A 24718-nucleotide genomic window follows, 5' to 3' on the forward strand; every position below is an offset into this window, starting at 1 on the left:
CTTCATGCCACCACCATTCCAACTGCTCCTAGGTCAGGCTTTCTTTCCCTGAGGACTTCCTTCCCAGATGCACTCTGGGCCATGCATTACTGTGTGCTTTTCCTCCTGCATCCCGCTTCCTCTATTGCATCAGCAGTGGTCCAGCTAAGTCCTGTGACCTGGCACTGGTCCTGGTGCCAGCACTGGTCCTGTGCTTTAATTCTGCCTCTGAAATCACATAGACCACAACATGCCCATAACACAGACTCTCACTGGAAAACAAACACCTTGCCCCAATGTTGTAGACGAAATAGGAGCTCCAGATTAAGATAATCCACATTTCAAAACAAAATAAGGCAGGGGGGGGAAAAAAAGTATATCTGGTCTAGAAGTAAACAAGATCTTGGAGTCCTTTTCTTTGTGGAAAGCCACTTCCCCAGAAGGTGTGTTCAGGCAATGACCAAAGGGCTATAAAGGGACCCCAAGATGCTCATCCCCACACTTTGATTTAGAGATGGCCATGCAGACTTTGCTGCAGTATGTGGGCTCCAGTTCACTGCTCTGCTTGGCAGTGGGGTTGGTTGTTCTCCTTTACTTTCTTACCAGCTTGAAGAAGTCGGTTCACAATTTGCCTCCTGGGCCACGACCTCTTCCTCTGATTGGAAACTTGAATGTGGTGGACCTGAAAAAGCCGTTCCAGTCGCTGACAGAGGTAGGGTCTGAGCAAGGAGGCAGGAGGAAAATGGGAAGGGAGAGATGCCACCAGGGAAATGGAGATGTGATGCTGTGTTTGTGCTGTGTGGAGGGCAGAAATGAGGTGGTTAAAGTATAGGCAGGTTGGCAGAGGGACTTTACCTTCAGAGGTATAGACACACATACATATATTTTAATACACATTCATTTCTTCCTTCTTTCATACACACATACATATATTTGTAATACACATTCCTTCCTTCCTTCCTTTATACACACACATACATATATTTGTAATACACATTTATTCCTTCCTTCCTTCCTTCATACACACACATACATATATTTGTAATACACATTCATTTTTTCCTTCCTTCACACACACACATACATATATTTGTAATACACATTCATTCCTTCCTTCATACACACACAAGCACAGACCCTAACCTCTTGCAATCAGCTCCATGTTGTTGGAGCCTCTCAGAGGCTGTGGGTGAAAGACTCAAGTTGCTCGATCCTGCTGAAACATCAGGACTATTTGGCCATCAAGAGAAGTCCCACTGCATGCAGACCTCTCCCACTGAGGGTAGGTAGAAAGGGTGAAAAGATATCTTCCACACCAGAGGTATCCCCACAGCAGAGGATATGGGGTCATATGCACATCTATTTCCAAAGCTCGTTATCTTCCTACAACAGAAAGCTCAGCTCTGCCTCCCCAACTCTCCCCCTGTACACTCACACTGCCCAGGGCTATCTAAGATTTGATGGGTGGCTTTTATATGGTTAAGCAAATAAATTTCTGTTCTTATGCAGCCACATGGATATTTTTATTTCTAAAAGAGGGTAAAGAGGGGAGGGAGGGGAAGACAAATATTGTAAAGCCAGGTGCAATGTTTGTTTCAGAAAGTGTCTGCTGTATTCCCATTGGGAGATGGGGATAATTCCGTGTGAATTCAGATTTCTTCTGGTTGCTCTAGAGATGGCTGAGGTGCTGTGAGTGACCTGTCATATACCCTGTGTGTGTGCTTACTGGAAACTATGACAGGGGACCCCAGTCCCCAGTGAACTCCTTCATCCAGCTAAAGAGCTGCAGTTGTGGGGGCAATGCAGAAATTGACATTCTCCAGTTAGCCATGGAAAGGGCATCCTGGGCTGCAAAACCACACAGCTCCTACAGCAGTCATACAGTGCTCCTCTGCCTGGATTTACGGGGCAGAGGACTGTGCAGAGCAAAGTTTGGATGGGCTTCTGGGCCTGAGCTCTCATCTGACCATAGGCTTGTTTGAGGGTGTGGGTATAGAAGAGCAGCTGGTTTTGATGGTACTGGGAGATTTTATGGTACAAATGCCACATGAAGGCACCAGCCTCATTTCCTACAGTCTGCCAAGCAGCCTCCTTTAGGCTTTCAGACCTGCTACACCCAATACTTGTGTTGCTGAGGAAAAAAACAAACAAACAAACAAAAAACAAAAACAGGTTGATGCCAAGAGGTACAATGCAAAGAAATGACCAAAGGAAGGCTAGGAGGTGTCTGTGATTTCCTGCTCATGTCTCTGCCACATGCTTCCTGAGCTGCCAGGGCTGAAAGAAGCAGTGTTAATGTTATCTCCCAAGCCGTCAAACCACTATTTGATGAAAACAAATTCAATTTGGCTGGTGTAATAACAGGAGCTGCTTCTAATCTGAAATTCAATTTTCAGAATGTATCTAATGCATAGCAAATGGCAACCCAGGCACATCAGCAACGAGGAGGCATTTGGAGTGGATGGCTTTGCAGTGTTTAAACCAAGCCTAAAATACTGAGTGAATGATTAGATTGTCAAAGCCACCCTTCTGTGTAACAGATGATTCATATTTAATTTGCTGTAAAAGCCTAAAGCTCCTGCAACATTATCTACAAGAATGTGCTTCCTAGTTGGATTCAAGTTACTGGTGGTCAGCAAATAATTTTGCAATGACTGCAGCACTACCCACCTTGCCATAATTAGAGACAAGTGCTGTCCTGAAAGAAAGAGTTATTGTCTGGCTTTGGTTTTGTAGTGTTTGTGGCTTCAGCCTCAAAGCTGTGTGCACACCCTGCTTGCCTCAGGTCAACAGCATTAAAATAAACAGGCCTGCCTGCTCCAGCACTTGCTAACCAGACTCCAAGTGGTGGTATCACTATGCTGGCCTGTTACTGCAGAACACCACAGGAATGCAGTGGCATTTTATTGACTTCTCTGATAGCAGCAGTGATAGCAGACACCTTGTTGTGCAAACAGGGTGCAAGCAGAGATGCTGGTGATTGATAGCTGTTGGTTATTAGTTGCACTACGCAGCACCTGGAGACTCCAGGCAGGGTTGGGAGGCTCCTTTAGGGCTAGAATCACCTCGGGTGGCTAATGCCAGCGTTTGGGTCTAGATCTGGTTTTGAACGAACGTATTTGTTCACCTTGACAGCTCTCCAAGATATATGGCAATGTCTTCACTGTGCATTTTGGACCCAGGAAAGCTGTGGTACTGGCTGGATACGAAACCATCAAAGATGCCCTTTCAAATCACGCTGAAGAATTTGGAGAGAGGGCAGAAATACCCATATTTAGGAAAATGACACAAGGAAATGGTAAGCGACCTTTTGGCTGGTTAGTTTTAGTTGTTTGTCTAGGTTCATTATATTCTTACATCAGAGAGCATCATCTTCTTAGCTGTTGTTCTTTGTTTGCATAAGCAGCTTTGGTGCCAGTGAGTAAGAAAGCCTTAAGCACATTTATTAACCACACATAACACAAGGATTTTACACCTTTGGTTTAGGCCTAGCATTCAGCCATGGAGAGGTATGGAAAACTATGAGAAGATTCACCCTGTCCACACTGAGAGATTTTGGAATGGGAAAGAGAACCATCGAGATCCGAGTCCTGGAGGAAGTAAATTCCCTTATCAAATATTTTCAATCCTATCATGGTGAGTGCCAAGACTTTCACCCAGCGACAGAAAACCTGCTTAGCAAAGCAATAAAGCTTAATGAAAGTTTAACTCTGAGCAAATGGTTAAAGTTCAGCATATGCTGAAGCAGCTTATTAAACCCAGGCCTTAGAGCACTGAAACCAAGTTCCCTGGCAGGCATTCTGGGTGGTGAATGAGGTTTTTTTTTCTTGGGGAGCTCAGGACCACATTTCTGTAGGAAATGAGATTGAAATGAGCATAATCACGTTGTCATTTTTGGGTTTGGTTGTTTGAAATACAGGGAAACCATTTGATACAAAGATGATACTCAACAATGCTGTATCCAATGTCATCTGCTCTATATTGTTTGGAGAGAGGTTTGAATATGATGACCCTGTGTTTCTAACTTTGCTGAAGATGATAAATGAAAACACAAAGCTGTTGGGCTCCCCTATGATACTGGTAAGAGCTTGATTTTATGTTTTAGCTTTTAGGGTTTTTTTGGGGGTAGCTGCTAGCTTGTCTTTGTCCTCCTGCCCTCCCACATATTATTTCTTGAGAACAAGAACATTATCAGCATTCCAAGGCCCCCGTGTTTAGTCTGTGATGTTTATTAGTAAAAGAATAAATCCAAAGTCTTCACAAAAAGAACTATTTTAGAATCATAGAATTGTTAGGGTTGGAAGGGACCTCAAGGAACATCTAGTTCCAATCCCCCCTGCCATGGGCAGGGACACCTCCCAGTAGAGCAGGTTGCTCAGAGCCACATCCAGCCTGGCCTTAAAAACCTCCAGGGCTGGTGCTTCTACCACCTCCCTGGGCAACCTGTTCCAGTGTCTCACCACCCTCATTTTACCCTCTTTGAAGAGCAGAAATGCAGTAAATCTCTTCTATCAGAGATCAGCCCTGAAATGCCACCTCAAATCTGCTTCTTTGTATTACACTTTCAGCAACTCTCTTCTGCCTCCCCTAGAACCAGGTCTGACAGAATTATTTTATTTCGGCTGCTGAAATTCAGTCTTCACAAACTAACAGCTGATGGAAGCTCCTTCCTTCCTGACACAAAGCTTCTGCTTGAGCAGCAGTGGAGTCACCACACAGAGGTCTGTGGCTTGCTCCAGCTCCAGGCTAGCTAAGGCCAGTAAGCACCACCCAAGCACAGCCAGAGTTACACACTATGTGCAGACACTTTCCCAGGATGCAGCATCAGTTAACAGCTACCAGCAGGTTGTTTGCTTCATTGTCTGGCAGGGCAGCAGTGATCTCCTTGGAGGTGAGCACAGCACTGGTGGGCTGATGGGGGTGAGACCCTTCAGTGCTTATGTCCATAGACATACTGCAATGCTCTGCTCAGTCCAGCTCCTGAATGGTGCAGCTGGATGAGCTTGGTGCCATGCCTAAACTAATTGGCTTTTAAAGCACCATGCTGATACAGCAACAGTCTGCCTGTAGAGGTGGCCAGTTCAAGTCCCTTCAGCTGCTACAGGATGTGACACACCTGAGGGAGGGCTATTCCTTGAACAAGTACCATGCTTACATTCCCAGCTCTCACACCCAAGATCTCCTGTCCCCCCACCTACAAAGCTGGAAGCCCTGAGAGAAAATTAAGCTGATGAACCTCCCAAAAGTCATGACAAGGACTCATGCCTAGGTGTAACAGAGAGAAGACTATTTCTGCAGCACTTCATAGATGCTTGGTCGGTACAAGCAAATGTAGGGGAATTACAGCCTGAAATGTCAGGGTGTGGGACAAGGGACCAGCAGGGTGATTTGAGATGTTCAAAATGCCAATTATGTTCAAAATGCCAATTAACAGTAAGACTTCTCTTCTTCCACAGTTATATAATTTCTACCCATCCATTGGATTTCTCTCTGGAGCTTACAGGACTGTGCTACAAAATGTCAGTGAACTGAATGCTTTTCTCCAGAAGCTCTTCAAGGAACACAAAGAAGAGTTTAATGAAAATAACTTGACTGGCTTTGTTGATGCCTTTCTGATGAAGCAACAACAGGTACTTTAAAAGCTAAGTTTCAGCATCTTCCTGTTCTCTTAGTTCTTATTACTAGTCTATCCATCTTATTACTAGTCCCTACCATCTGACAGGGACTGGGAGTGAGTGGAAACAGAATACCTGCAATGAGCAGAGTGTATCAAAGCTCCTACTCACAGTGAGCTGTGCTGTCCTCACTTCATAGCTCCACTGAAACTGCTGGTTAAAGGGATCTAGTTGTCAACACGTCCCACAGTGGTGAAATAAGTTACCACTCAGCACACATAAGGAGGGTGTCATCCCAAACCTGCAAGAATGGTGCAGTGATAAAGTTCATTGCAGTAAGTAAATTCCAACTAACCTAATCTCTAGACCTGGGGATTACACCTATGCTTGGCACCAGCCAAATTCCACACAGCATAGACCTTAATGCTAAAACACTAAACATTTTGTTTCCCAGAACGTACCAAGTCACAAAAAGCTAGCATGCAGATTAAAGTGGTGGCAGCAGAGTCACATATTGCTGTAGAACTTATGGCCATGTTTTGGTTTGTTTTGAAGGAGGCCAAGAAACCCCACACTGCATTCAGCAATGGAAACCTGTTGTTTTCAACCCTGGACCTCTTTGCTGCTGGGTCTGAGACTACCTCTACAACTATGCGCTGGGGTCTCCTTCTCATGATGAAATACCCAGAAATTCAGAGTAAGGCTGAGAAGTCCTCTTGTATGATACACAATTGCATGCTTAAGGCTTTGGTTGTGGAGCAGAGAGGAACTCATTCAGTGTTGTCTAGAGTAATTATTCTGAATAGTTGGAGAGAGATAACAACCGTTGACTTTACAGAGGAATTTTATTCAGTTGGATTGCAGTAAACCAGCCCAGCCAAGTGGGAGAGGCTAAGGGACACTATCCAATTACAGTAGAGCTCCCCCATCCTTCTTCTCCTGCAGGCTATGGGCTTACTTCACTAAAGGTCTCCTCAGAAGCTGATTCTGATCTGGCTTCTGTTGAAGGTTATGGGGTAACAAAGGTGTGTGATCAAAATCAGGGATGGGGTGTACTGTAGTGGCTCCATTCAAACAATAAACCTGAAAGAACCATGCCATGCCCTGACTTACCCACTCCTGTTCTCCCCATATACCCCTCCGAGTTCTCCCTTTCCTTCCTCTTGGCCACGTGAGAGGGTATCTCAACTGCAAGATAAGAGGGTTATCAGCTTCTTAATCCCTTCCTCCCTCCAAGGAAAAATTCAGGAAGAAATGAACCAAGTCATTGAACCAGGAGAGCTGCCTAAGTTGGAGGACCGGAAAAAAATGCCTTACACAGATGCAGTGATACATGAAATACAGAGGTTTGCCAACATTGTCCCGATGGGTGTATCACGAGCTACTCCTACTGATGTGAATTTCCGAGGCTATGTGATTCCTAAGGTGAGCTTTGAGACTAGCAGCTTGCAGTGCACAGGTTCCTTACAGTTTTACTTAATGCAGCGAAAAAGAAACCCACCAAAATCTAAAGGCACTGTCATGGTGTGGGGTTTAATCTATGATGTGATCTTTTGTCTTGGAAGCATCTCCCAGTTCTCTTTGCCATGGCTCAGTCTTATTTGCCTCTTCCCATCAGAAAAAAAAAAAAAAAAAAAAAAAGAAAGCAGCCTGGCTCTGCTAGGAAGGTGATCTGCTCTAAACAACTGCTGTGAATTTCTTTGATCCCTTTCAGGGTACAGAGATTATTCCACTGCTCACCTCTGCTCTGAATGACAAGTTACATTGGAAAACCCCAGATCAGTTCAACCCTTCCCACTTCCTGGATGCCGAAGGGAACTTCATTAGGAGAGAGGCATTTATTCCATTCTCCATAGGTGAGAGGGGCAATGTGTGTACCACTTGGGGCCAGGCTAATGGCAGAGTGCCCACTGATTCCAGGGAAGTAGGAAAGTTAGGGACACAAAACATACTAATAAAGGATAAGGGAATTTTGGTCATTTGCCCTGTCCACCATTGCTGTAAGTAACCAACTCTTCTTTTAAAGATCTGGGAGACGCTGTTTTACCCAGTCACTGAATGGTCTCACACACTTACAAGCTTCTGGGTGTTTTGAGACCAAGTCAGTAGCACCTCTAAAATAAGAAGAAGGAAGGGGAAAAAAAAATCCTACCTTAACAGCTCGCTCTTATGGCCCAAACACCCAGTTTGTAAGGTCTCAAACATCAACAGGAAGAGTTACGGCGCTGATCGCTTCCTTCTTTCCTGGTTGTTTTCAGGACGAAGAGCTTGTCTTGGAGAAGGACTGGCCAGAATGGAGCTGTTCCTCTTCTTTGCAGGCCTGCTCCGCAAATTTGTTTTCCAGCCCCCTCCAGGAGTGGATAAGTCAGACCTAGATCTCACTGCTGATGTTGGCTTTATCTTGAACCCCATGCCTCACCTGGTTTGTGCTGTGCCCTGTGAATGATCAAATGACATGGAGTTAGAGTAGTGAACACTTCAAGCTTGAAAGCAAGTCTAGTTATGGGGTGGTGGTGGGGGGAAACCTGGCTGTACCTGAGCTTTAGGGGAAGGAAGACACCAGGCACTGCTGTTTTTCCCTCATTCATGCCATTTTTTCTAACACCTTTTGTGGTGTAGGTATAATGCAAACCCTTCAGTACCGCAAACCCCTGAGTGCTGCTCTCAGAAACAGTGTGCTTCATTCCTGGAACAACATATCAGAGATGCAGTTTTCAGGGATGTTTGAAAGAATGAAATGGCTTCAAGCCTCCTCTATAAATGCAACCCACCAGAGGCTCTTTCCTGAGAGCCTCCACAGGGAATTTCTCAGCCCAAAGTCCAAGCTCTATAGCAGAGCTGATTAACGATAACCCAGCTGGAGACAACAGATGCTTAATGGATCTAGAAATCTCCCCAGGACAGTTGTTCAGCTGAGCCTCAGATTGAACTTCCATTGTACAATACAACCTGCCTTATCTTTATTACAGAGTCCCAGACACAAGGGTGTAACATGGGCTGATGCCAGGAGCCAGGCACGGGACAGTTATCAGAAAACATCTAAGTGGTTTGGGAAGTGGGTTCACTCCAACTCACACTGGGCACTTTATGCCTAAGAGCCCATTTATGATGGGGCCAATCTAGCAGCTTTCTGCTTCTGCTAAGAAAGGCATTTCTACCACTCCCTCACCTCTCCTGGCTTTGTGCTAGCTCCCACACTTGTCCAGTTCCTTACTGGGCCCTCCCAGATCCCTAAACTGGCAGAAAATGACCAGTCACAGAATGTAAACAGTCTCTGAATCAGCATGGCTAAAGCTGGACCGAAGCCCAAGGCTGTGTGAGGGTGATGGGCAGCAGGACCACCATGCTCCCATCAGAGAGCTGAGAGAAGCTCAGTCCACTTCTCTGCTTGTACGTTAGGAGCCATAGTTGCTCTCTACCTTCTCCAGGGAAAGACAGAGGATCCTTCAGTGGATGCCATAACATCTGAGTTACCAACTCTTTCCACTAACTGCTGGGTGACAGGCTCCTAATGCAACTATCAGCCTCATGTATCAGGGGTGTTGGGATGAACAGGGATGATATTTTCCATTTGACTGAAGGCTTTGACTTCTACTGCTTGTCTTCAGCTCACCAGATACACAGCCCCTGGCTGTCCTTTCTAGACATTCATTGTGTCAGGGATAAGCAGTGAGGTCTCCAGGCAGAGTAACAGCTCAGCATGCACTGTTGAGAAGATCCCACTGCCATGGGCTCCTATAGGAGTTATATGTGCTCAGCACAGCAGGAGCCAGGCCATCACCATGGGAACTGCAAGCAAAATTTTGGTGCTTGCAAAAAGTGCTTTGGCCACCTCTGTAGGAACTGAAGTTAAAAATTCAGAGCTGAAAATGCTCACATTCTGACAGCAGAGATCCTGCATCACTGTCAAGGGTAATAGGATTTTGAATGTAGTCACTGTGAAAACAGATGTAAAACTGGTAATAGAGTCTGGAAGGAGAAGCAGATTAGACTTTGTTACTGAGTCACTCACCTGTATCATTAACGTGTTGTATAGGGGTCTCTGTAGAAGGCTGGTGACACCCCAGAGACTGCAGCTGTCCTAGAGCAGCTGTTGGATTACTACAATTAATGATTTATACCACATAGAAGCCATTAAGACTAGGAAACCAGCTGTATCCACAAGGCTACACCCAATGAGGAAGCATGATGTGTGTGTGAAATCTGAGCAGTGGTACAGGTACAAGAGAGGAGGCTGCTCCATGTGCTGTGAAACAGGCAGAAAATCATGTGTGGGTTAGGGAGCAGTGAGTCACTGAAGGTCCTTTTGTATTGCCTTGAAGGCAGGAAAGGCAGGTTGGGATGAAAAGAAAAAAAGAGAGAAACACAAAGTTGCAGAGTGTGTGGGAGGCAGTTACGGTAAATTTCTAACAACAACAACAACAACAAAAATCCCTAAACTTGCTGTCATCTAAAGGCAATTTGGAAGGAAAGAAAGGAGGGAGAGAATATAAATGGATGACAAAGCAGGACAGTCTTTGGCCAAGATACTGACTCTTTACACTGGCTTTAACTCACACAAGTGAAGGCAGCACTCTAACAGTTGTACTATACCTTGTACTCGCACTGGTATCACACTTGTACACACATGGGACTGTGGGGACAGCTCCAGCTTCTGGTTGCATCTCAAGGAGTCCGCTTGACAAGCTGTGTAACAAGAAAGCCCTCCCTGCTGCACCTGCTTACGTTTGTTTTGCTGTCACTCTGTTTGCAGTCTAACTACTGCAGGCTTGACCTTATCTCCTACTTAATAAATAAATATTTTGCTCTGTTCATGTTGATCTATCTCGTGTGGCAGGTTCGAGTCGATTTGGGGTCAAACTGATAAAGTTGGACTGCATCGCCTTTAATACACCTACACTAGAGAGGTGAGCACAGGGATCCCTGGGCAACATACAGCCAGGACATGTTCAGCAATGCAGTGAGCAATACTCACAGCCACACACAGCTCAAGGGAAATAATTGCATCTCTAGCTGCAGAAAATCACAGTTGCTGTCTGAGGAAGAACATGGCTCTCTGATGTGGCTTCTTATACTGATTTTTGTGGCTCCTACTCTTGCTTAAAAGGAACTCAGCACAGCAGGAGTTGTCTGAGGCTGCAGCTCTGGATGCACTGTTAGTCAAAGATGGGACTGTCAGGGAAGGCACAGAGATTTGGGGGGATTTAAGTTGATTTAAAGGATGCAGAGCTGGTGCTTTACTGGCTGGCTCTCCCCAGGCTGGCTAACTAGCAGCACAGTGGCTGCACTTTGGGGTCAGCAGATGATACCCATGCTCCATGTCCTCACTAGCAACACCTAGTTCCCATGCTCTGGCAGGGGTTTGCCACATGGGCACAAGGGATGGAGGCCAACCCAGCTGTGAGCACCCTGAGGGGCCTGGCTGCCCCAGGAATGCTCCCGGAGCCCTGTCAGCGCCTGGCAGGTGTTTTGTGCTCAGCTCTGTGTGCTCAGGCCAGGGAGCACGTAGCAGCGAGGCTCCGGAGCGAAACACGTAGCAGACACATTATTGAGACAGGAATTTCTTGTCATCCCAAGAGCTTTACTTACCTTTGTCATTTTAATGCATTGCACTCAGAGCATGGTTAAAAAAAAAAAACAAAACACCAATCCATTCCCCTCTGGCTTTTCAAATGTAATTTAAGTCACTTTCTGAAAGGCCTTTTTATGATTTCAGCAGCTTCCAAGGCAAGGATGAAGTACTGGGAGCATGGCAGCAACATGTAACTTTTGCACTGCAGGGTGCTGCTGATCAGACAAAGCTCTGCAGGAGCAAAGATTTTGCACAGGGTGCAGAGCATTGCCATCGCAACCTCTCATTGCAATGCCCACACTCTGCATCCTGTGCCAGCCCTGATCCTTCTTGCCTGTCCTTACAACCCTTCTGCCTCTTCTCTCACTTGAACAGGCAGGGTTGAGTCATCCTAGGCATGCTCTGGAGGAAACCATTGCCTCCAGCCCATTTCTTGGAACCTAATAAAAAAATGAAATCCCAGAAATGTTGCAACACACTCACTTCTGTTTCAGGGCAGCTGTTTGTGCTGTAACGTCTCCATACAACACCGGCAGCTCCAGTGTGCAACCAAGCAGCTGTTTGCTCTGGGACTAGCCATAGCTATGCTCTGATTCAAATCAGAGCCACTTCCTTCCCTACTTTCTTTGCATTTGCATGGCTGAGGACCCATATTTGCTGCATAACGGCCTTTATACAGTCTAACCTTTGGATAAATGTACCTTTAGCTCCCTGCTTCCTGATGGTGTAGAACAGCTCTTTCTTCTGAGCCATCTCATTGGTTTTTCTACAACATTCTTGGGGTTGCTTATTTCTAATATCCTCCTGAAACCCATGATTCAGCACCACAGATATCAGTTCTTTGTGTCCAAGATTGAAAACTTTAGGCAAGCTCCAGGTATTTAGTGCCTTTGACTCAAAATAATTCTGTTCTCTTGTCTCGTTATCCTTTTGAAGCCTGCCAGGCCAGCTGACTTTATTAACTTCATTAACCAAGAGAGTGCTCTTGCAAAATGAAGAATCCTCTCAGAAGTTTCAATTTTAATTTTGTCCTTCCATTCCACTCATGAATCCACTCATGATCACTTGATCCAAGCTAATTTGCCATGGCTAGCTATTACATGTCCTCTGCTTCAGACACAAAGTCTGAAATCACCTATTTTCTGGGCAGTTCTGAGACAACTTTATGAAGGAGTTTATGGCTGCAACCCCCCAGGGATACATGGCTTTACCATGATTAACAACCTTTCATCTCCACTTGACATCAAGAAAGTTAAAGCCTCCCATAACAAGATTATTTTTTTCCCTCTAGCAACCCAGAGATCTCAAACCCTACCCAAACCTGAATCTGGAGGTTCCTGATAGGATTCAAAGAAACCTTCTCATTTACTCTGTATCAGCTGAGTGTTTGGAGGGTCATAGTACTGCTAATAAAGGACCTTGAGGTCTCAGGGGGAGGAGGAGGTTATAGAGGAATGCCAAGCACCTTTTCCCATGTATATGTTCTTGCACACACATGCATGGGGTTGTAACTTGAAACTCTCTTTACTTCTGGACAGGCTTTGCAAACTGCTTAGACCACATTCTCTGAGGTGTTTAAAGAGGGTGGAGTATGCTGTATTTATTTAGGTACTCTACAAACCTTAATAAGAATCGAGTGCTTGTAGCAATCGCAGAGAGCAAACAGAAAGCCAGCTGGCAGAAACTGAACAGTGCCACTGCATTTTTATTGCTTCTAACCCCCCCAAAACTAGATTACTACTACTAAAAAAAAGTTTTATTAAAAAAAAAAATGTCTTTTTTAATTTCATTTCTCTCTGATCCTACATTAATTTGTCTGCTGTGTGCAGCAGCATTATTAGCTGTGCTCTATTTTTCGACCAGCTATAAATATTCAGCTTTTAAATTTCCTCCTGGTCCAACTCCTCTTCCGATCATTGGTAACCTGCACTTGGTGGATCTTAGAAGGCAAGATAAATCACTAATGAAGGTAGGACAAAAACCCCCAAATCCAGACCCTCATAGATTTTAAAGCTACTTGAGATATATCAGTGAGAACCTTTCTCTCTCTTTTTTTTTTATTATTATTATTATTATTATTATTATTATTATTATTATTTTCTAATTCAAACTAAATTGTGAAGGTGTGAAAATTGCTTTGTAACATTTTTCTGGGCTTCTAGCAAATGTCTTTATTGATTCGATGTCCTTTATGAGCGACCAACCATTAAAAAAGGACCTCTGGGTGGTATGGGATTTCTTCATGTAATTGTGATGATGTACATGAAGGATATGCTGCTTGTGGGATTTGAAATACTAAATTGACAGCTTGGGCACTTACAAATATTTTAAAGCATTCCGACATAACTAACATGAAATGAAATTGCTTCCCTCCCCTCTGCCCTGGAGAACTAGTGAGGGGAATTCTATGATGCAGTGACCCCAAAACTGCTTCAAGAGAAGGTCACATCCAGATGCCCCACTGCAAAATCCACTTCCCTCTTGACGAATTGGATATGCATTAAAATCCAGATGGAGGTACTAGAGAGGGATGGAGAAGTTGTGCTAAGGAAGCAGAGCCTCAAAGATCTTTCATTAACGTGTAATCAAGACAACTTACCCCACTTGTGGTGGTAAACTGTTCTTCGGTGCAAGATGAGGCTGGCACAGCTCAGGGTGTTTATGCCAGGCTGCTGGGCACTCCGTCCTCTCCTTAGCCTACAGCACCTGGAGCACCGACCTGCGCCAGGGTCAGGGAGAGAGTGAGCAAACAGCCAGCCGTGGTTCACGACCAGGCATCGGCACGGCTCCCGCAGCACCGGTGCTCAGCAAACACCGGTGGGGCTCTGGCAGCAGCTGGGCATGGGTTAGCCCTGCCATGGGGTGAGGCTCCCAGCACCTGGTAGTGTTATGGGCGATGTCAGGGCTGGGGTCAGTTTACCCAGCAGGGCTGGGCAAACGTTGCTGCAGCCTCTGAAGAGTGGTTTGGCATTACCTCCTCAATGCTTTCAATCACCTGCTAGGCTAAGTTTGGGATTGCCTATGTTTGCCTTTACACTGGGATTACTCCAGAGGGCTTACCCCTCCATCTCACCCCACAGAGAGCAAAAAAATGGTGATTATATTGAGTAGCGGGCATTGAGTAGCGTTTGTTGGCTGGGACCCTGATGGGGTGTCCCTTCTCTGCTGCAAGAGCTGCTGGTGGAGCTGGTGCAGGTTGAGGCTGCATGTATACACTGTGCTCACTCCGACAGCAGATTTGTACTGTGGCTTCCCATCACCTTGCTCCAGCCCAACCTCTTCCTGACTATCCCTGAGTGCCTTTTCAAGCTACCAGGGAGCAAGATGCAGCAGTAGCCATGGGGCAGTGGGAGGCAGGAGTAGTCAGCCTCCCACAGTCCCTAATGCAGCACCAAGGAGGTACACAGGCAGGGGTTGGAGGGACGTGACAGTCTCACCCTTGTAAAACGCAGGCACATAGCAGGAAGCTCAGGCATCATGGTCCTTAGGGAGCAAGGATTCCCCTGTCAGCCTCCTTGCTCTGCCACAGCCCCCGTCCTTGGCAAAGAGGAGTGGGGACCGGCACACAGCACAGCAGCTCTAGGGACACGTGCAGGACATGCCAGTAGGACTTCATGCTCTGGGAGGGATTTTCAAAGGCACTGCATTGCCTTTGAAAGCTGCCCGGCAAGGTACAGCTTTGGCAGGGAGCTGCAGAGTATTCCTCCTGGGGTGTGTGGTAGTGAAAAAAAACTTCTCTGTGCCTCTACAGCCCAAGACTTCTGAGTGTAAAATGGGCATCACTTTATGTACAAGCACAGAGCCAGTCAGGAGTTTGGGCAGCATCCTGCTCCTGCTGTGGGTCTTCCTGCTGTGCATGGCTGACCTATAGATACCAAAGGCAGGTCTGAGGAGAGGGGCAAGGATTTATAACCTGTGGTCATCCAGGGTACACTAAATGCCTGGCATGGGGCAAACAACTCCTCTGGTCTTGTAGCAGGGATGCAGGAGCGCTTTGGTATGAGAGGAGCCAAAGCTTTCCTGTGTGACAGCAGCACCATTTACACTGAAATGTCTTCTGTTTCCATCTTTCTCCGGTGTGCCAACTTCTGTTGCCATTTGATGTCCAGTCTTTAACCCTAGGTGGGTTTTTTTGGTTTTTCATTTATTTTTTCCTTTTCAGTGAAATGCAAGGATGGGGGTGGGAGTTCTTTCATGGCAAGAAGCCTCAAATCCATATGGATGCCAGCCAGGCATGCGTATGAAACACTTCATGTTTGACTATGCTGAGGTGGGGTTCTGCAGGTAGCGGTTCCACAGCTGCTCCCAGCAGGGCACCAAGACATAACAGGTCCTGCCAGAAAGCAATGAGTGTCCTGTCAGAAAGCAATGGGTGTCCTGTCAGAAAGCAATGGGTGCTTGCCCCATGCATGCTCCCTCCTTTCCTGACCATCACAGCTCACTTCTCTTTCAGCTCGCGGAAAAATACGGCCCCATCTTCACTCTCCACTTCGGGTTCCAGAAAGTTGTGGTCCTGACCGGGTATGAAGTTGTGCGGGAGGCGCTTGTGAACTACACAGAGGAGTTTGTAGACAGACCATCCATCCCAATATTTGACCAAATTCAGAACGGAAACGGTACTAGAGCAAGGAGCGGGGGCGGGCGGGAGGGACGGCGCCGTCGCTTAGTGCCAGCCTAAATGCGCATCGCCCCCGGCGTGGCTTCTAAACATCCCCCTCACACCCACCCGGAGCCAAGCTGACAGAAAGTATTTGGCTTTCCTCGCTTTCATGCAATGCCTCCTGGCCTTTCATTACCTTCATTTTTTGCTCATGCACTTGAGGCTGATCCATATCCTAAACGTTCAGGGGTGAGGATTGGGATTTTTAAAGGCACCGTGGAAAGCCTGGGGTCAGTTTCCATAAGATGTCAATGTCTCGCTCCACCACCACCACCACATTTACAAACCCACCCTGTGGTTTCAGGGGACTTTGGACTAACTGGTTCGGCTGTTTGGAGCTGTAGGGTTTTTCCCATTCTCCCATTGCCAGGTTCCACAATTTTGGGCATAATCAATTCCCTGAGCCTTGCCTCCTCATGCAGGCTGTTGGGAGAACCATGTGAAACAGGTTCAGGCAGAAGCAATAGGCTGAGGTTAGAAATTTGCCCTCCCAAACAACTGCCTTGTTTGTCCATCCTCAGCTTCAGCTGAGGCTTTAGCTTTGACCATCCAAAAGGCAGATTTATATGTTGGTCACAGGCTGAAGTTGAGCTTACAATTAGAAATTAAATTACCCAGCCATAATTATCAACAGATTAATTTATTGCTACATAAAGAAAAGAAATCGATGGGGGGAAAAGCATTTTTCAGAGCTAATTTACATGTGAAGTGTCCCTGAGGGAGAGCCTGAGTATTGCACTATAAGTCCTTTCACACTTACCTTCTCAGCCCAAGTCTGAGCCACTTAGAGGTGACCCAGAGCTGTAAATTCACAGGGGCTATTAAGTAGCAATGCTCACAAATTTTCCAATGAAACTTTTTTTTGTTCATCCAGAAACAGCCAATTTGTTGACTCCAAAGCTGTTTGCAGAAAATTAATTATCCAGATGAAAGTGCCTGGACTAAGGAAAACAAAACAAAACAAAACAAAACAAAACAAAACAAACCCAATCCCAAAACCAAACAAACTTAGAAATTTGCTTTGATGATTTTTAGAGAAAGAAGTTTTGCTTTCTGAATCAAAACTACACAGCTCTAATCTAGTGTTTATTCTAGAAAATGCAAACATGTTTTCAAACCTTGTAGCCAAGATGAAGATGTGAAGTGCTGGAATCCAGTTTGTCAACTGAACCAAACTGAGATAGTCTTTGGATTGCTGACACCACTTTTTCTTTCACTATTTCCAGCACTCTGGTGGGATGAAATACCCATCCCTGCTTGATGGTGGTAGTGATCACCAAGACATAAACTCACTGACCTCTACAAAATGAAGGAAGAAATTCTTCACCATGAGGGTGGTGAGACACTGGAACAGGTTGCCCAGGGACGTGGTAGAAGCCTCATCCTTGGAGGTTTTTAAGGCCAGGCTGGATGTGGCTCTGAGCAACCTGATCTAGGGTGAAGTGTCCCTGCCCATGGCAGGGGGGTTGGAACTAGATGATCCTCAAGGTCCCTTCCAACCCTGACTGATTCTATGATTCTATAATATTTTTGCCAGTGCTGAAAATAGTGTTGCTGGGAATCTTCATAAAACACATCAGCATTTCCAGGGTTGAGGAGCCTAAATGATCCCATCTCACACAGATAAAATATCTTTATGACTGGAATAGGACAAAGGGCAAAGCTTCAAAGATACAAAATTGTTGCTTGAGGCCCTGAACTTGCAACCAAACAAGGTGAGAAAGGTTATGTGATTGACTGAGACCAACATCTCCCCCCAGCTCTACATCCAACCAGTACTGGTCTGAAAGCCATGCCATTACCTTGCACTCAGGAGAGGGCTGGGGAAGATTGGGTTGGGTGGGAGCTTCCTTTTCCCGAACTGCAGGCTCAGTAAGACCAGGAGAAAGCAGCTGAGAGGGTGCAGGGATGCACACAGAAATGGGAGACCCTTAGTCCTCAAATCCAGGGGAAACTGGGCAGCAGAAACAGTTGTGGAGAACCCTCCTCCTCCAGTCCCCTGTCTTGTTTCGTGTGGTGGGGCTCCTCCGCGCATGAGCCCAGCGGCGACGTCTCATGGCCTCCCCAGGTTTGTTCTTCTCTATTGGGGAACTGTGGAGGACAACTCGGAGGTTCACCGTATCCAGCATGCGCAACCTCGGCATGGGGAAAAAAATGATTGAAGGGAGGATTTTTGAGGAGCTTCACTTCCTCATTGAGATGATCAAATCCTTCAAAGGTGAGCTGGACACCACCACGGTGCTGTATAGCCTCATAGGCATCACTGCTGCTGCAACATCTCACTAACATTTCCATCCTCCTCCCTTGGCAGGGGAACCTTTCAGCCTGCCCTCCTTCAACTGCGCTCCAATCAACATCACCTTCATCCTGCTCTTTGGGGACAGGTTTGACTATAAGGACCCCACATTTCTTACTCTCTTAAGACTCATAGATGAAGTTATGATTCTTCTGGGGTCTCCGTATTTGAACGTAAGTAACCTGTCCCACACATTGGCACATCACATTTGTGAGTCACACAAACCACAGGATCAAGTTCAGCAGTTTGCAAATGTTCAGAACCAGCCATTACACCTAAAATGTGACAGTTCTCCATGTACCACCTAGGTCACCACAGATGTGCTGCAAGATTCTCACCTTGCTGCTCTCACTTTGAACCATCCTGCACATCTGTGTGGAGCAGAAATGAGAACTTAACTATGTTAAGTTCTCCACAGATAATTTTGTTTTTTTCCTTTTCAACACAATTGCACCACTGAGGCTTTCTTTGCCTTTCTAAAGATGCATTCAGTGTCCAAAAAGTGTTCTATAAGCACACATTCAGTGTTGATGTCTATGTGAGATTTCACTAAAAATGGTTCCTTGGAGAGTGCCAGGAAAACTTTATCTTCAAACACTCACACCCAGTCCTTCACAAGTAATGTTGGGAAAAGCTAATTAGTCTCATACTGGTCTCAACTAGCTGGTGGCCTAGCACACTGGAGCCCCAACTCTATTCAGAAGCTGGCCCAGTTGCTACTGGTAGATCTGTTGCCACACACCAGCATAAATGCTTAAACTTGAGTAGTACTAAAGGAAGGCTCAAAGTTTGCAAAGCCTTCCAGTGAAAATCTGCCCAGGATGTCCCTGGCATGCTAAGATACTACTACAAGACGACAAAACTCAACTGCTGCATCATGCTGTTGAAGCGTGCTGCTGTTTCTGCAGACTTAATGCTCCTCTTTTTCAACCCCTTTAGTATTTCAATTTCTACCCATTCCTTGGATTTCTCTTCAAAACCCACAAGATCATGCTTAGCAAAATAGAAGACGTGCGCAGCATTTTAAGGCAATACATGAAGGCAAGCAGGGAGGACGTCAATGAGAACAGCGTGAGGAGCTACATTGATGCACTGATATTCAAGCAGCAAGAGGTATTTGGCTGCTCTGTTGACTGTTTGCAATGTCTCCTTTGGATTTTCTAGCTAAAACAGTTGCTAAGTTCTGATTTCTGACATGTCATGAATGCTGTTACTCTACTGGTGCTGAAAGCAGATGCCAGTCTCTTGCAGTTGCTGTAATTTAGTACAGAGATTTTTCTGTCAAAATTGATATGAAAGCCACTGGCTCAGCCCATTCCTGAAACAGCAACCCTGATAATGAGAGATCAGCAACTTGTTCCTAGTAGAAAATGCAGGAATTCACATGAAAACTGACTCTGCCTTTCTTTCTGTGACAAATCAATTAATCATCAATAACATTGCTCCAAGATGAATGATACACTTAAAGTCCTTGAATGATAAATCCTCAGTGCAAGTTTTAGACCTGCCCTGCATCTCACTTCAGCAGAAACCTGGCAGTTTCACACATCAGTTGATTTCATTCAACACCAAATACTTAGGTTCTGAGGTTTTTATGCTTTTATGCTTCCAACTGGACCTGGGCCAACCTTAGACGCTAAGTATTCTACTGAGCTAAGTGAAGGAAGGATCAGTACAGATCTAGAGCCCTGCAGAAATGGCCTAAAAGGTAATTTTGAACATTGTTGGAGATTCAAACCTACCTTTGGGCAGGAGGAGTCCCTTGGAGTTAAGATTAGCTGAATCTCCTTCTGTACAGAACAGAGGCCAGGTTCTTTCCAAACCTGTGAGGCTGAGTCCATGAACAGCATCTGGCCCTGGGGCTTCAGCCTACTTCTGGATGGAGATGTGTGTGGAACCAAAACTCCACTCCAAGCCTTTCATCTTTGGTGCTCCCTTCTGTGGTGCATGCTATGCATTCATAATGTCACAGCAGAGTGTTGTGGGCCATGCAGTATTTCTCAAGCTTGCTGAATGTTAAGACTGATGAGTTTAAGACCTTTCTTACCTCTTGCATTTTTTCAAGGAGAAGAACAAGAAAGACAACCTCTTCCACGATGACAACTTAATGGCATCCATACTCGACCTGGTCATGGCAGGAACAGAGACCATAGCCACGACACTCCAGTGGTCCATCCTGCTGATGATGAAATACCCAGAGATTCAAAGTGAGCTCATTTCACCTATGGTCCATCTGTGATATGGGGAGGGGAGAGGCCTGGCCTCACATCCACAGCTGCTCTTCTCCCTTAAGAGCTGAATCCCATCTCTCTCTTGTTATGAATACCTGATGTAATTAGATGCTGATCAAAGCCACAACCAACCAGTCCCTTTGCCTTGCTGGGAGAGAGGATGAGTGGAATCAATGTGTGATGCTGAGGACACAACCCATCCATGTACCTGAACTAGAAATAGAGCAAGGCACCCCAGCCTACTGATTCAAGAATCATCTCCCTTCAGACCCTGGGAAAATAGTTTTTTTCAAAAGTGAATCCAAGGAGAGAGTTGGCTTCCTTGCTAGGGTACATCCCTTTTGTTTATTCTTTCCAGAAAAGGTGCAGGAGGAGATTGGTAGAACTGTGAAAGCAGGCAGCTGGGCCACGTACGAGGATCGGAGGAACATGCCCTTTACAAACGCCGTGCTGCACGAGGTGCAGAGGTTCATCACCCTCCTGCCCCATGTGCCCCGCTGCACTGCTGTTGACACCCACTTCAGGGGCTACTTCCTCCCCAAGGTAGGTAACTGTTCCATTCCAGGAGCACATCACCCTCCGAATGTTTGCTAGTGCCATTAAAGACCGGTTTCTTTAGAGGGAATTGTAAGGACTTGAAGCCCAAAGGAAGCATCCAAAATCACTCCCAGAAGAGTTTCTTCCTCCCAGTGACTGCTGAGTCCAGGGAGACTGGTATTGTAGACTCAGTTCAGTCCCTCTCATGCCCAGGACTTCCTCACTCCATGAATGACCGTGATTTACCTCCTTGATGCCATCTGCACGGTGAAGTATCTGCCAAAGAATTCACAGGATCTGCCTGAGGTTTTCACAGCACCTCCTGGGGTTTGGCTTCAGTCCTTGGCACTGCTGGGAAAATCTCACTGACTTCTCTATTGGCTGATGAGATAAAATCCTCTCCACCTACCCCAGGGTGATCAAATCTCCTGGGCCACCAAAGTCTGTGTCACAAAATGAACCAAAACAGAGCACTTTTGCTGTCTTTTGTGCCTTCACATACTTTTCTTCCAGGGTATAATTGTAATCCCATCACTCACCTCCGTGCTGCTGGATAAGACACAATGGGAGACACCACATGAGTTCAACCCCAATCACTTCCTTGATGCTGAAGGGAATTTTGTAAAGAGAGAGGCCTTCCTGCCCTTCTCCACAGGTAACTAAGGTGATGATCTGCAGGGAGCTGAGGCAGGACCATTTTATTACAATAGAAACTGATGTGGTCTTCATGGCTAAGTACTTCAACCTGCCTGCTGCCCTCCATGGCTGCAGCAGTGTGCATTACAAGAGAGCACAGATGGATGGAGAAGTCTTGCTGTAACAAATCCCAACACTGCAGCAGCCCAGAAGTACTATAAAGACAGATGTCCTACAGAATCCTGCAAGTCCTCCTGAGTAACCTTACACTTCCCAGCTGTTCCTCCAAAAGTATGGCTTGAAGGGAATCCACAACATGCTCCAACCAGTCCTTGCTGCCCACCAAGTGCTTCAACCATATAGGGATTGTCATGCAAGGGCTGAGAATCTAGCATAAAGAAGAAACACTGTCTTATCAAAAGGGACATGATAGCATAAATTCCACAGGAAAAGGGAATTTCAAACTATTTTGCTTTGGGGGTAGATGGCATTTTTCTATCAGGCTGCTTTTCAAAGAGAGAGGGTTAAAGATGATGAGAGGGCTGGAAGAGCTGAGGAGAGGAGACATCATAAATGCATACTAACCCTGAAACATGGCTGTGACTCGCTGCTGCAGGTAGCTGTGACAAAAGAGACCAGGGAGGCATGCAGTGCTAGTGTGACTGGGACAGCAGCCTCTGACAACATGGGCTCCTCTGCTCCAAAACGCTCTGGTGTGTTCCAAGGTGTTACTCCTGCTTCCATTACAACAACATCTCAGATGCTAACACATCCATGGCTAACATTCTGGTTTCATCTTCCCACCAAGTAAACACATTGCTTTCATCTGCAGGGCGAAGGAACTGCATTGGAGAAAGCCTGGCCAAGATGGAGCTGTTTGTCTTCTTTGTAGGGCTGCTGCAGACGTTCACTTTTCAACCCCAGCCAGGAGTTTCAGAGGCTGACTTGGACCTTACTGTCCCTCAGACGACTTTCACATTAAGGCCTCAGCCCCAGGCAACCTGTGCTGTCCTGCGTGAATAACCAGGACAGCTTTGCTGAAGAGCAGCCCAGCAAGTGGGGAAGCTGCTTACAGCCAACTTAGCTCTGCTAGGACTCACCACCCCCTCCCCCATCCTGCCACATCACCATCTTTCACATCCCCTTCCCACTGTCTCCATCCATTCCCACTCCACTCTCTCCACCACTTCATCTGCCCTGTAAGGTGCTGAGCCCCTCCTTTGCTCCTGTGCTGCGAGGAGGTGCCTATGATCAGTTAGAAACCATGATCATGGTTGACAGTCACATTGCTGCTTCTCAAGACAGATTGTGCATGGAGTCAATGGAGGGACCAAGGAGATGGTCTGCTGAAGGGGATGCAGCCCATGAGTAGCAGGTGTGACAGCTAGGCTCCCATGGCAAAGCAATGAGCTTTGTCACAGAAATCTGCCCAAAATCAAGAGGAAAGGGGCATTGCCATTTGCTAAAAGCCACAGAAATACACTGTGGGTGCACTTGAACCATCCATAGGTGTCTCCTGAACTTTTCCAAGCTCCCTAATTATCCATAGCTTCTAGGAAAGTCCTACCAGGCTAAAGAGTCACGTCAAACAGCAAGAGTAAAAAGCAGATCGATTCATGTGATGGCAGGACAAAGTTATTTCTGGCTTGAAACAGTGTCCTGAAAGATGCCCTAGAGTCTGCAAACCTGTTTAGATAAGCAAGTGCTGCTACCACCAAGTTCAACATTGCTTCACAGTCAGAATGAAACAAGACCTACCTTTCTAAGTTTGCTAAGTCATAAGGACCACTTGGTATTTATAGCAACAGGAAAGGCTAATGACACAGAAAAATAAACTAGACTCATTTCTAAGTTTTTTGCATCTCTGTCTTTTCTGCCCTTGTTCAATGGGAGCAAACACCATTCCTCTATTCAGACTTCCTGGGTGATGTTAACAGCCACCACCAACAGTCAGTCTGGTATTTGGGATGCTCTTGCCCTTGAAACCAGCCATGCAATTTCCCTCCAAATGGTGTCTAAGTTCACAGTGCTTGTATTGCACCCACACACACACACAAGGAGAATGAGGATCCAGAGTTGCATGAGTCCTGGGTTTGGTTGTTTTCCTTTCCCCTGTAGCCTTGTCTGGCAGTTTTCCCTAGCTCCCTGATCTGCCACCAGATTCTGCAATCTTATTCCAGTTGATGCAGAGCTCAGGCAATTTTTCATCCATTTATCTGCCTGTGAATTGCCACTTCTCCATATGCATTTTCTTATCATTTGCTTGATCATATTGTCTGTTTCTCCCTTCATGGGAACCAAATAAAGTTTTCATCCCATGTCTTCATTATATTTCAGAGCTGCCACCCAGCTCTGCATTACACAGAAATGCAAATGCCATGAAAGGTTGGTCCTGAGCTCAGAGTGACAACAAATACTGTCATTTTACTTGTATCTCAAGATTCTGCATATCCACATCCTAGTAAAAAACACCTCAACAAGGGTCCCTCCATATGTGCAGAGTGACTTCTCTGGCAGAGAAGGTAGAGCTTTCCCTTTGTGGTCAGCTATGGGCTGCTACTCAGTCTTAGGGATAGCCTTGGCTCTTTACTTTTATGCCCTTGACTTTTGGTTGCAGAAGCTGAACGAAAGTTTTCCACCACAGTTTCACTGATACTGTTGCTGTCCCTTTGTCTAGTGTCTTGGGCCCTGAGCCTCTCACCTCTTGCCCTCCCACAGCATCACCTACTGGCAAGGTCACTCTTGGGGAGTGGTGGCAGCAGGATGGGGTCATGGTGAGGGAAGGTAGAGACAGACAAAGCAGATGAGGAGCAAGCCACATATCAACTCAGTGAAGCACAACTTGGCCTTGCTGAATAAAAACAGATTTTTGCCTTTGGCTTCAGAGATGCCAAGAGTGTTCCTGTTCCAGTCCCCTCCAAACATAGCATGAACTCAAAAGACAGATACAGCAGCAATCTAGAACTCAGGGGCACCAAAGTGGGCTGGGTTCAAATCAGCACAAATTCGCTGGTGGAATGTCAGACCTGACTCCTTGCCATGGGCTCTTGAGTTCTTGGCTTCAAAGGAGAGAGATGGATCCCTTCTTACATGGCACAGCATCCCCTCCCACCCTGGCACTCTTGGCAGGCAGAGCAGAGCCTGCGGCCATGTACAGAGAGCTTCATCAGCCTGCACAATACCTGTGCCTCA

At 46.1% G+C, this 24718-nt stretch overlaps 2 protein-coding genes across 2 annotated transcripts; both read left to right on the forward strand.

The window, feature by feature from the left end:
- Positions 1–493: 493 nt before the first annotated feature.
- On the forward strand, positions 494–8040 carry LOC128974694 (cytochrome P450 2K4-like). The gene is made up of 9 exons (XM_054391386.1): positions 494–691; positions 3115–3277; positions 3466–3615; positions 3899–4059; positions 5436–5609; positions 6150–6291; positions 6832–7019; positions 7309–7450; positions 7853–8040. Exons 1-9 carry the CDS (start codon positions 494–496, stop codon positions 8038–8040), a joined length of 1506 nt encoding a protein of 501 aa, XP_054247361.1.
- A 4897-nt stretch (positions 8041–12937) lies between these two features.
- Positions 12938–22549, forward strand: LOC128974693 (cytochrome P450 2W1). Its single transcript, XM_054391385.1, has 9 exons — positions 12938–13135; positions 15620–15782; positions 17895–18044; positions 18138–18295; positions 19062–19235; positions 20188–20329; positions 20712–20896; positions 21404–21545; positions 22359–22549. The coding sequence occupies exons 1-9, from the start codon at positions 12938–12940 to the stop codon at positions 22547–22549; spliced, it is 1503 nt and encodes a 500-aa protein (XP_054247360.1).
- Positions 22550–24718: the final 2169 nt, after the last annotated feature.

The sequence above is a fragment of the Indicator indicator genome, chromosome 22 (assembly GCF_027791375.1).
Source record: "Indicator indicator isolate 239-I01 chromosome 22, UM_Iind_1.1, whole genome shotgun sequence".
Lineage (NCBI taxonomy): Eukaryota > Metazoa > Chordata > Aves > Piciformes > Indicatoridae > Indicator > Indicator indicator.